General features: G+C 43.7%; 1 protein-coding gene and 1 long non-coding RNA gene across 6 annotated transcripts in view; one reads left to right on the top strand and one right to left on the bottom strand.

Annotated features, from left to right (window-relative positions):
• The window catches only part of LOC148508157 (uncharacterized), a 34,537-nt gene that overhangs the window by 9,471 nt on the left and 12,826 nt on the right, over nucleotides 1-12,240 (bottom strand). The window lies entirely within an intron of this gene.
• The window catches only part of LOC148508156 (START domain-containing protein 10-like), a 55,309-nt gene continuing 45,697 nt past the window's right edge, over nucleotides 2,629-12,240 (top strand). Inside the window, exons 1-2 of one of the 5 annotated variants that reach the window (XM_088445001.1) lie at nucleotides 2,629-2,695; nucleotides 3,547-3,828. In XM_088445001.1, the coding sequence (XP_088301127.1) occupies nucleotides 3,667-3,828 (162 nt within the window). In that variant the 5' untranslated portion in view covers nucleotides 2,629-2,695; nucleotides 3,547-3,666. The other 4 variants (XM_088445003.1, XM_088445000.1, XM_088445002.1 and 1 more) reach the window with 4 other exon arrangements.

The raw sequence follows: 12,240 nt of genomic DNA, 5'->3' as shown, positions 1-12,240 counted from the left end.
CCCAATTGGTGGGGTCACTGCAGAAACCTCCCAGCTGGTTAGACTCCACGCCTTTGGACTGGTCTCTTCAACATCTGATGTCCGTGGATTAGGAGATCATATATTCAGGTGCCACGCCTCCGATTCCTCCCTCAACCGGGGACCTCAGCTTTCACTCCCTCCAAAGGGGATTTCTCCACGGTGATCGTGACACTTTGCTACTGACATCCAAACACACCTCAATATGTTAAAGAGATTCTTGGACGGTTCAGAGGCAACCAGTTATACTGCAAACTTGAGAAGTGTATGTTCGTCCTTCTCCTCACCAGCACCTGTATAGGGGAACCTAATCTGAGGGCTGCGACCTGCGTGTCAGACGCAGTTTAGTCTATACCTCCTTGCGGGGGTCCCTGGTAACACCTCCGGCACGTTACACTCCGTGCCTCAGTAGTAGGTCTCGTCAATCTCAAATACGGGTTGCATCCATTATCCACCCGAGAGTTGCAGCAATTACATTCCATGATAGAGGGTGAAATTTCTGTTACCACCAAGAGACACACCATCATCAATCTGGCATCACCCTTCCTCAGGGGAAAACTTTTATCCATGAGACTCTGTGTAAAAAACTGCTACAATAAACACATTGCTCAAGATTTCCTGGCATGTGGGAGTTTGTAAAACAAAATAATTTATTCTCCGGAGATTCTGGTGGCCAACTCTTTCACATGATGTGAAATATATTGGGACGGCCTGCTCAAAATGTGATCAACACAAAAACTGCAGGCAAGCTCCTGCAGGTCAACTTCTGCCTCTGCCGCTTCCCTGGACTCATATCTATGGATTTTGTGACCGATCTACCTGCTTCCAATTAAATTACCACTATAGGGGTCATAGTAGATTGGTTCTCTAAAACAGTCCACTTTGTTCCTCCTCGTTGTCTCCCTTCAGCTCCAGTACTGATTATTTGTCAAAGAGATATTCTGACACCATGGGTGCCAAGGAGAGACCATATCAGATTTTGGCGTCCAGTTCATAGCTAAATTCTGGTGATCTTTATGCAAGGCTCTCCAGAACAAGTTCAACTTTCTTATAGATATACATCTCATTCTTGCATGATGATTGTTCAGACCTGCTTCAATGGGCAAAGTTTGTCCACAACAATCACTTCCATGAGTCATTGTCTTCCACTCCTTTCCTCACCATGTATGGTCTGCATTCTAGCATACCAGCATTCACTCCACTACCGGCAACTTCTGTTCCAGTTTGCGAGATAGCCCTTTAAGACGTTACCAAGAACTGGAAAAAAGTACGAGCCTCTCTTCTCAAAGCATCCCAACGCTATAAGAGTCAAGCAGACAACCTGCACCCTGAAGACAAATCTGGGTGTCTACCTGTACCTGTAATTTATAATTTAGAGTACCATCCAAAAATGTACTCACTGCTTCATCGAGGCATTCGGCGTCACTCAAATGATAAACCCGATATCCTACAAGTTGCAGTAACCGCAATATCTACGGGTACCAAGTTAATTTCACATATCTCTGCTGAAACCTCTTATACTGATTCAGTTTTAGTCTCATAACCAAGGTTCTCAAAAAATCCAGAGTTAGCACACTGAGGAATACGAAGTCAAAACCATCTTAGACAGTTTCAGACATGGCAACCTCAAATATATCATCGATAGGAAGGGATATGGCCAAGAAGAGAGAGCCTGTATCAAGGCTTCAGATGTACACGCTCCAGGTCCGATCTGAAATTGTAATCTGAATTTCCCAGCAAAGGGAGGTACCGTAGCACTGTCACACATCTGGGTCTTAACCCCCATTACCGGGTCTGGCGGTGTCCTCGTTGGCCACCTGTGCATCCCTGAGACCTGTGTCACTCATCTACAAACACACAGTTCTGATTCATGGGCGTGAAAATCTTGGACTATATCACATGACCCGCACAAACCAGTCTCCAGCAACTCCAGTCATATAACACAATCAGCCCATCAGTGCACAGTATGCCCTAACTAAGCCAGGAACTGCTGACTGCTCATTGCCAGGACAACACTCTTCTCTCCCTAGAGATCAGTATCCTGGCTACAGTGGCTTCTGTTTCAGACTTCTGTTACTTGCATTGCCTTGTGCATTCAGCTATTGTTCCAGTCTCCGGTTACCAGCATTGCCTTGTGCATTCAGCTGCTGTGCCAGACTCTGGTTACCTGCATTGCCAAGTGCCTGTGTTACTACACATTTTGCATCTGTCACAGTCTGCATCTATTCCAGCCTTTCTCTATCTGGGCTGTTCTGCACTTTGCATCTTTACCAGTTCTGAGCCCTCTGCAGGCAATCACAGGTACTACAGACTGTATATAAGTCTATTCCCTGCTCATGGTATTATATCAGTACCTGTCCGGTCTCAGCCATCCATACCGTGACTTTAGACTCTATGACAAGCAGCATAATTAAGGATTCCAGCATTCTCCTGCTACTCAAGCTGACTCCAGGTGTCACAATCAGAACCTGCAAATCCCCAGTGACCGTGATACCGGCGCTCTGCTATATATAGGCCAGCTATAGTGGGCAAGAGGGAAGTGTTACAAAGAGGGGGGCGATCGGCCAACCCCTCCCCCACCCCAACCTAATGGACTGCACATACACCCATTCTTTGATGCACTTAACTTGAAAAGCAGTTTTAACTGCAACGGGTCAAAAAAAGGGTTTTGGGTGAGGTATGCCCATCATTTAAGGAGTGGAAAATTACTATTCTACATTTTGTTCTAAATGTGTAATAATTCTTAAAAGGGTTTTCTATGTTTGTATTATAATATCACAGCCATAGTCAACTCTCACCTTCCCATTTAGGATGAATACATACTCTCCTTACAGATTTTGTGTTTGTACTCACATAAACATTGGCAGTATCTTCACAAATTATATATCACACACAACTGAACATACAAAAAGGTTCAGTATTAAAATAAGCTATATCCTTCTAACAGTCATGTAAAGACACGCCTCCAGCATGTCACGACACGGATATTATCGATCCCTGACACCTGCTGGTTGTTATACACCCTCTGCACCTATACAGGCCAGCAGGAGACGCTACGTCATACATTGCTCTGATGCACCAGCCAGATATGTTCTAGATTTCTCTATATAATGCTTGATTGTGTCGATCATGGGGGTGGAATCCTCCTTTCTGCCCACATGAAAGATGGCTATTTCTGCTGCTGTGCTTTAAGATCAGGGCCACCACTCCTGACTGACAAGGAAACCAGCGGGCAACAAACAAATCAGGTGAAAGATCACTTTTGCTGGGCGTGTGTTAGAAGCTGTGGGGCTGGATCACGGCCAGACGCCTGTTACCTGCACCTGCGACTGTGAGATATGGAATAGACGTGTGCGGCTACCTGTGCATAGTGCTGTATGTACACTCCTAGGATATTACATTTATTGCATGTCAACGGCAACTAATTCATTAACGCCGAATAACGCAGTCATTGTAGATACATCGGAGTGTCTCTGACTTCTTAGCGACTGCATTTGCTGATCTACTAATCATTTATTCTTTTTAAAGGGACACATTGGGCGCGCTGCTGACAGCACAAGTGTACCATAAAGTTTCCCTCCGTGTAGAACACCCGTCTGTCATTTTGCCCCCAGGGACCATCCATCATTAGAGCTGCTGCTCTCGCCCATGGCCCGGGAGGTGCTGGATATTCCTGATGATTCTGTCTTCCTGTCATTCCAAAGGCAGTGCGAGTCTAATGAGGGCTGGACGTGTTCCTACAGCAAGCCGGGCATTGGGGTGTGGATGAAGCCCCCGATTGGAAAGACCTGTCTTGTGCACACGGTCAAGGTCAGCTGGATGCATTGGGGAAAGTGTATTATAAAGGGAGAACACATGGGGAGAGTGGATGATAAAGGGAGAACACATGGGGAGAGTGGATGATAAAGGGAGAACACATGGGGAGAGTGGATGATAAAGGGAGAACACATGGGGAGAGTGGATGATGAAGGGAGAACACATGGGGAGAGTGGATGATGAAGGGAGAACACATGGGGAGAGTGGATGATGAAGGGAGAACACATGGGGAGAGTGGATGATGAAGGGAGAACACATGGGGAGAGTGGATGATGAAGGGAGAACACATGGGGAGAGTGGATGATGAAGGGAGAACACATGGGGAGAGTGGATGATGAAGGGCTCAGTACAGGAACACGTTCTGTTTGTCCTTTGTACCTTTCCGCTCTATTGTACCTTCAGCAAATACTGTACACGGACACTGGTTACCTTGCTGCCTGTTCTACCTCACCGACCAGACCCATTCTCTCTTCAAATCTGTCTGCTTCATAAAGACTGATGTATGTAGTTTTGGAGTTTATTTGGAATACATTTATTTATATATATAATCAATCTCAGGAGAGGAACATGTATGCAAAGTTTAGAGACCCTAAGGGTCATACTTCGACTCTTTAGGGTTATATTGGGAAACTCATAAATCTACTTCAGATGTTATTTAACTTTGAAGGTTAGAGTGCCAAATATCTATACTTTAAAAGTATTTGACATATTTGTAAACGAAGCCATGTATTCACAATTATTATTATTTTTTTAATGTTTAAAGAGAACTAAAACTTTAACTAGGCATGAAGGGAGTATTCGTTGTCTGTCTTACGCTGAGGATATGTCCTGATAAAACAGGGTAGTGTCTAGATTCCCTTCGCAGAGAGGACCTGACGTCATCAGCTACTATCCAACGTCATTCCCTACCATCCATGTGGGCATAGAGGGGGAATATAATCTTGTTGCGAGCAGACAGCTCATCACAACATTTTCAGGTCCCTAGCACGAAGGGGAAATAAGCTCTACCGATAAAACAGGTTTTAACTTCCTAATTAGTGCTGTGTAGTCTACGTTAGAAGTACATAGCATCTAGGTTTAGTGTTTGTAAAAATGGTGGGGTCAAGAACACTGTCTGGTCCCAAAATTAAACCCCCAACCTAAAATTAATAGCAGGGGTCCAGTGATGGAATGGCTCCACAGGGCGTATTGTTACCATCTTTAGTGCACATTTTTTTAAAGTATGTTTGAACATGTTGACTTGTGTGAGTGTCACTTTATAAATGTCCCAAAGGTGAGAATAGATTAACCCTGCATGAAGCATCCTGCAGGGCTGCCCTGAAATTGGGGTTGCTCTGTACTGAGTATCTTTCTTTAAAGGGGAAGTTAGTACTCTGCACTAAAGCAAGTTACATTATAAATGATTCATGCTTCTACAAGCCTTTATAGTTCTCTCTTACACACAGGAAACTGTTCATGAATTGAGGAACTAAATCATGATTTGACAGATTTAAAACAAGAAAGGCACAAACTAATTTTTTTGTGCTTGGTGTTTGTATCTATATATAAAAGGAAGCGAATTTCAGCTTTGTTAGTGGTATGGGCCGTGAGGGATCTGGAAATTGCGGTGCTGATTTATGGGCCCCTGCGACATGTTGGATCTCCCAGTTTTGCTGATTCCGACCTGGGAATTTTTACCATGTAGAATTTCCCTGATCCGTCAGCGATCATCACTGTCCGTGGATCGGAGACCAAAACCGCTGCTTTGCGATCCGTTGGCGAATCGGGGAAATTCTGCATGTTAAAATTCCCGACCCGTTGATCCTGATCCTTCCCCTTTTCTTTGTCTGGATCGGAAAATCCAACATGCTGGATTTCCCCGATGCCCCATCCCAGGGCGCCAGGGGATGGGTGAATTGCGGTGGTCACAGATGTATGGGCCCCCTTTACTCTTCACTGTGGGCTTTATTCAGAGATGCACGCTAACCTGATGGTTAGCGCACATCTCTGATGGTGGGAGGACTGTGCAGGAGGTGTACTGCGCATGTGCAGTCCTCCATCTGCGAGTCCGCCCCTAGTGTCTCACAGCCGCAGCCTGATTGACAGGCTGCAGCGTTTGGGAGGCGGAGCTGGAGCGTTCCCTGGCAGAGTTCCCGGAAACGGGGGGCGACACGCTCCTGTTTTCCGGGAGGGCGTAGGTGCACGCAGACTTACTGGCCTCGCAAGCTGCCAGGACCAGGCTGCGGGAAGCTTTAATGGTCGTGATTGTTCCGATGGTGACCCCAGGCGGCGACCTCGGTCGCAGCCTGGGATCAGGCAAATCCAGCAAGGAGGTGTGTTGCATTTGAAATGGATGGAATCGCACAGCCGCTTGTGCGGCTGTGAAATTCTGTCCATCTCTGAATCAGGCCCTGTGTTTCAAAGTGATTACTCTGGATACCACTAACAAAGCTAATGCTTACTTCTTTTCATATATAGATACTGGCTCAGTGTCGGCAGAACGGGGAACCTGCGGCTCAGGTGTATGGGCTCCTTAAATTTCTATATCGTGTTTCCCCGATAATAAGACACTGTCTTATTTTTTTATTTTTATTTTTTTGGTCAAGAAAACTCCATAGGGCTTGTTTTCAGGGTAGGGCTTATTTTAATTAACATTGACAGCAATTTCAATAATTCAATACAATTTACTTACCTTTATTTTTTTTTCCTCTCCTCTCCTCCGTGGCGCTGCTGTAAATGACTCTGCCGCGCGCTCACTGTGAGAGAGTGAGACGCTGCAGCTGTGATTGGATGCCACTGTTAAATCTTTAACAGCGGCATCCATTTCATGCGGGGGCGGAACTGGGGGAATTTTAGTGTAGCGCAGGCAGGGACCGGACAAAATGGGGATTTTGTTAGGTCTTATATTCGGGTAGGGCTTATTTTGGACCATTTTCCAAAAGTAAGGGTAGGGCTTATTTTCGGGGTAGGTCTTCTAATCGGGAAACACTATCACCATTTTATCTAAAAATGAAGAATCTGTCATGTCACTATATTGTCCCTGATTGCTGCTAGGTCATCCCCAACTTTTAAAAAGGACCATTAAAACCTGAAAGCCATTCATTGGATGTTAATGTAAAACAGCAATATGTGTATTATTTAGTAGTGTACCTCAATTAACTGATATGCATACTTGGGCTTGCCATATCATCCCTTTAATTTGGGCCACATGAATTACACAATTGTTTCCAATCTAAAATAAGGTTTATTGATCCAAATAAGGTAGCTAGAAATCCTCCCCCCATCAACGCTTTTCAACACACCTGTCTTCCTCAGATGTTTTGAAACGCAGTGGTGGTGGGAGGATTTCTCGCTATCTTATTTGGATGAGAAACAATTGAGATGAGCAGGAAGTTGTCCGGGACCTTGCTCCAGAACTATTTTCAGATAAGCGAATATACCTATTCTATTGGGTTACCTCTTTTTAATATTGAGTAGAAGGAGAGGATCCAAGCTGAATAAGTGCATACTGGATACGAATACCCTGTAGAAAAGGATTAAATATTTACTTTAAAACTTGTACTTCTATAAATGTGGAGTAACTATTTCAGTAATTTCCCAATACAGAAGCGCAGCATTTATTTAATTTTTTTCTTTTTTTTTGAAGGTCAAAAACACATTAACTTTCTTGTCCTGGTATATTTGTGCAGTGAATTATCATATTGTCATACTGTACTTTACTAAATATGTACAGAGTTCCATCCCCATCTGTTTGCATGATTTGGTCTATTAAAGGGATTCTTTAACCAAATTATATGAAGTGGCTGCTATATTAGTTATTGTAACCCAACTGGAAGCAATATGGAGCACGGTCGGTTAGTAGCACAGCTCAGGTTGGGTTTTAGTTACTATATGGGCTTAAACAGGCATATATTGTCCTTGGCTAGTGCATGCAAACTAGGGTTTTCAACTATAACTTTTCTCTCTACTCCTGTCATCCCCTCTTATCAGCACTTCACCCCCTTTTTCCCCTCTTTGCACTAATCCTCTTCATCTTTCTTCTCTATAATGTCTAATTTTCTTTTTCCCTCGCTCACCATTTTTTATTTTTTATTTATTTTTTTTTTCTATTACTCTTCCTTTCTCTCCCACTACTCTTGCCGCCTCTCTCTTCACCCCTCCTATCTTGCTCTTTTTCCCCTCTAGCTCTCCTGCCTCCTTTGTGTCTTGCTGTTATCCCTCCCTCTTGGTTTGTTTATTTATTTTTTTTAGATCTTTTTATTTAGAAAAGTGCAAGACAAAAGTATAAAACAAAAACAAGCGTACACAGCATGAATTAACAAAAATATAAAAAGTCAATTGTTACAGATTACAAAGTAACAGTACTGTACATAGACATTTTTTCAAACCACTTTTTGTTTTGTTATATTTTAACTTTTTGCAGTCGCGTTTTCTAGAGTAAACCACAGTGATGCAACATGAAGAGAAAAGTTGAGGACAGGGGAGGGGGATAAAAAAGATAGAGAGGAAAGAAAAAAAAACAGACAATCGCATAAACAAAATAGCAATAAACAGAGCATATGAAAATGGGTGAGGTGCAAAGCGCTCAGTTCCTGCAGTAGAAGCAGCCAATGGTACCAAAAAATACCAGGATATTGGTTGTGGAAATAGGGGAACCAAAAACTCCAGATATAGTAAGAGTTGCATCAAATTATTATTTTGAATCATATAAACTTATTAAAAAAATCTAGAGCTACAAAAGCTGTCAGAGAAATAACGAACAAAAATTAGTGGTCACAGTGGACAGAGCATAAATATACAGTAAACATCATACACGGTGAGAAACATTGTAGCGGAATAAAGAGGGGAAAAGAAAATTCAGAAGAGCGGGGTGGGGGACGGAGTTGGGTCACAAGTGGGAGCGAGCCGGGAAGAGAAAAAATGGAAATAAGAGAAAATGGGGGGGTGGCAGCAGTAAGAAAAATTATTAGGCTAACAACACGGTTGAAAATTAGTCACATTGTGGATCCTATACCATGGAGACCAAATATTGTGAAACTTGTCCACTGTGTTTTGAAGGTTAATGATATATTCCAGTTTGGACACAAACCAAACATGATTAAGGAGCTCCTGCTGAGTCGGAGGGGAAGGGTGTTTCCAGGCCCTGGCAATCTGGTTTTGAGCCGCACAAGAGATATGCATAATCAGTTTGTCAGACTTGGATAGCTGGCATACCGGGGCACATAGGAACAACAAGGCCGGGGAGAGGGGAGGGCACAGTGGGACTACAGAGGACATAAGCGATTGGACAAGCGACCAATAAGGAACTATATTGGGGCACGTTCATCATGTATGGAAAAAAGATCCCACTTGACCACAATTCCGCCAGCACATATTGGAAGTATCTGGATATATTTGGTCAAGACGTTCTGGGACAAAAAAAAACATCTGCTATACACTGTATGAATTTTCTTGAATGGAAACACTAATAGAACATTTTGATATATTGAGGTGAATAGAGAGAGAGAATCCCAAACAGATAAAGTGAAAGGGCTGAAAGAGGTCTATGTTTGAGTAGGAACCAAGGGAGATCTGAGACAGATGTGACTTTACAGAGTTCAGATTCCAAGTCAACCCATCGTTTGGTGCCTTTAGAGGAGTGCCAAGCTGCCAATTGGCTCAGTCTGGAGGCTTGATGGTATTTAGATAGTGATGTTACTGAACTCTTGAAAAGGACCTTCCTACGAAGACTAGATCTCCTGTTATTCCAGATAGTTACAGTAGAGCGATTGAAGAGAAGAGGGGACACGGGGAGGTACAGCCACAGGAAGGGTCTGAAAAGATACAATCATTTGGGAAGGACATTAATTTTTACTGCGTTTATGCGACCTATCCAAGAAATGTAAAGCATACGCCAGCGAGAAATATCTTTTTCGATGACACGAAATAGGGGAGGATAGCTTGCTTTGTACAGACTATGATAACATTTTGTGAGATGAATTCCAAGATATTTAATGGAGTCTGTCCTCCAGGCAAAGGTAAAATTGAGACGAAGGAGGTTCAGGGATGAACTTGGGATGTGGAGGGGCAAAGCTTCAGATTTATTGTGATTAACCTTGTAACCAGAGAGGCGGCCATACAGAGACAGTTCCTGAAAAAGGTTTGGAAGGGAGATCAGAGGGTTGGTGAGGGTGAGGAGAACGTCATTGGCGAAAAGAGAGAGTTTGTACGAAGAGTTGCCAATTGAGATGCCAGAGATGTCTGTGTTGGCTTGAATTCTGCAGACTAAGGGCTCGATAATAAAGCCAAAATTAAGTGGGGTGAGTGGGCACCCCTGTCTAGTGCCGTCTGAGAGAAGGCCCCCTGCTAAGACAGAGGTGGAAGGATTGAAATAGAGAGCCCTAATGTCCTGGAGAAATTTTCCCCCAAAGCCAAGTAGAGTGTTGGTCGTAAAAGGCCACTATACCCTATCGAAGGCCTTTTCGGCAAGAAGGAGAGATCAGGGTGAATAAGAGAAGGGAGAATGGGGTTTAATCTATTTGCTAAAATTTTAGCGAATAGTTTAAGATCGGTATTTTAAGAGAGAAATTTGGCGATAATTGGTTACAAGTTGGGGGTCCTTACTTGGCTTCGGGATGACCGTAATCTTGGCCCTAGTGGTGTCTGGAGGAAAAAAAGCTGCCATCAAGGATATGGTTGACGGAGGTCGTAAGGTGAAAAATGAGAGAACCTTTTAAAAGTCTTGTAGTAAGAAAAGGGGTGTCCGTGAGGGCCTGGTGCTTTTGAGGGTTTCTGGGCTTTAATAACATTAATTACCTCTTCTTTGGTTATGGGAAGACTAAGATCTGCAGCAGTAATGGAATCAGTCGGAGGTAAGGCACAGGAAGAAGGATATTCAGAAGTGGGGATAGGGGGGGCTGGGGAGTTGTGATTCTTGAGGTTGTAGCCGTGAGTATAATGGTCCCTAAAAATAGTTAATTTTAAGGAGGTTGTATTGGAGAGAGCCAGTGAGATCCTTAAGTGCCGGTATTGCTAAGAGACTTATGGGCATTCAGGTGATTGGCTAGAAGAGTGTCTGTTTGGTAGATTTTTTTCGTAGAAGCACTGATTTAGCCATCTAAGAGATTTCTCTATCTTCTCCGAGAGTATTAAGAGCAGATTTCGCTACAACCAATTGCCTATATAAGGCATCAGTAGGGATGAAGAGACTCCAACTGATGGATCTGATCTGTAAGGAACCTGAGGAGTTGTTTGTTCCCTATTCCTGTGTGAGGCGTAACTGATGATATGGCCCTGGAGGATGCATTTATGAGCCTCCCAAAGAAGTGGGGAGCATCCATAGTCAGAGACATTAAGGGAAAAATAGTCCTTCAAAACATCTGTGATGTTATTCCAAAATTGAGGGATTTTCAAAAGCATCTCATTAAGTCTCCAAGAGGGCTGAGCGACAGGGGTGTCCAGAAAGTCAAAAGAAGTGACAATAGAGAGATCGGACCAAGGATTAGAGACAATCGCAGAGTCAATGAGGTTCTTAGTGACTAGGTGACTGCAGACGATGAGATTGATTCTCGAGTATGAGCAGTGAGGAGCAGAAAAAATGGTGTAGTCTCTGAAAGAGGGATTGAGAGAGCGGCATGTATCTGAAATACCAGCTTCTGTTACATGTTTAGTGAGAGACTTAGAGCAGGGACGGGCCTGGGGGGAGGATTTATCCAGAACCGGGTCCAGAACACAATTAAAATCGCCGCCAAGAAACAGCCAACACGTTGCTTATGCAGTGTGCCAAAAAAAGACGACAGGGGTGTAAATATTAGCAATTGTGACGTTTAAATGACCCAGTCTGCCAGTTAAAATAATGTAACGACCGTCCAAGTCAGTATGGAAAGAGTTTTGGATGAAGGGCAATTTATTGTTAATTAGGATCGCAACCCCATTGTGCTTGGTTGTGTTGGAGGAGTAAAATACATTGGAGAAATGTTTAGAAAGCAGGGATGGATGGTCAGGGGTACAAAAGTGGGTCTCTTGCAGTAGGATAATGTCAGCCTTTAGACTACGAATGGTACGGAACAGATGCAACAGTTTCTGGGGGTATTAAGACCTCGAACATTCATGGAAGCAATAGTGAAAGGCATGGTAATAGAAGACCAAATAAAGATATAGAGAGCGGGGAGAGTTGGACAGGATCCCCAGTTCGCCTGGGGAGAGGAGACCTCCCTTTCTTGGTTTTTGATGAATGCTTTGATATGGGAGCAGCTGACAGTGGAGACCTGCTGACTGTATGGGCGGAGTGGGGTCCTCTCCAGGAGTAAAATACTACAGGACTGTGGAGAACACCTGTAGCTTAATAGGTCTCGTGCCAGGGGAGCAGTGGTCATGAGAGCTTTGAGGGGCTGGTGTCTGCTATGTTGCATCTAGCTGTCCAGGACCCACAACAATGTAATTTTGGTA

The sequence above is a fragment of the Taudactylus pleione genome, unplaced genomic scaffold (genome assembly GCF_031769625.1).
Source record: "Taudactylus pleione unplaced genomic scaffold, aTauple2 ptg000375l, whole genome shotgun sequence".
NCBI lineage: Eukaryota > Metazoa > Chordata > Amphibia > Anura > Myobatrachidae > Taudactylus > Taudactylus pleione.
This window is presented reverse-complemented; position numbering and strand designations above follow the sequence as displayed.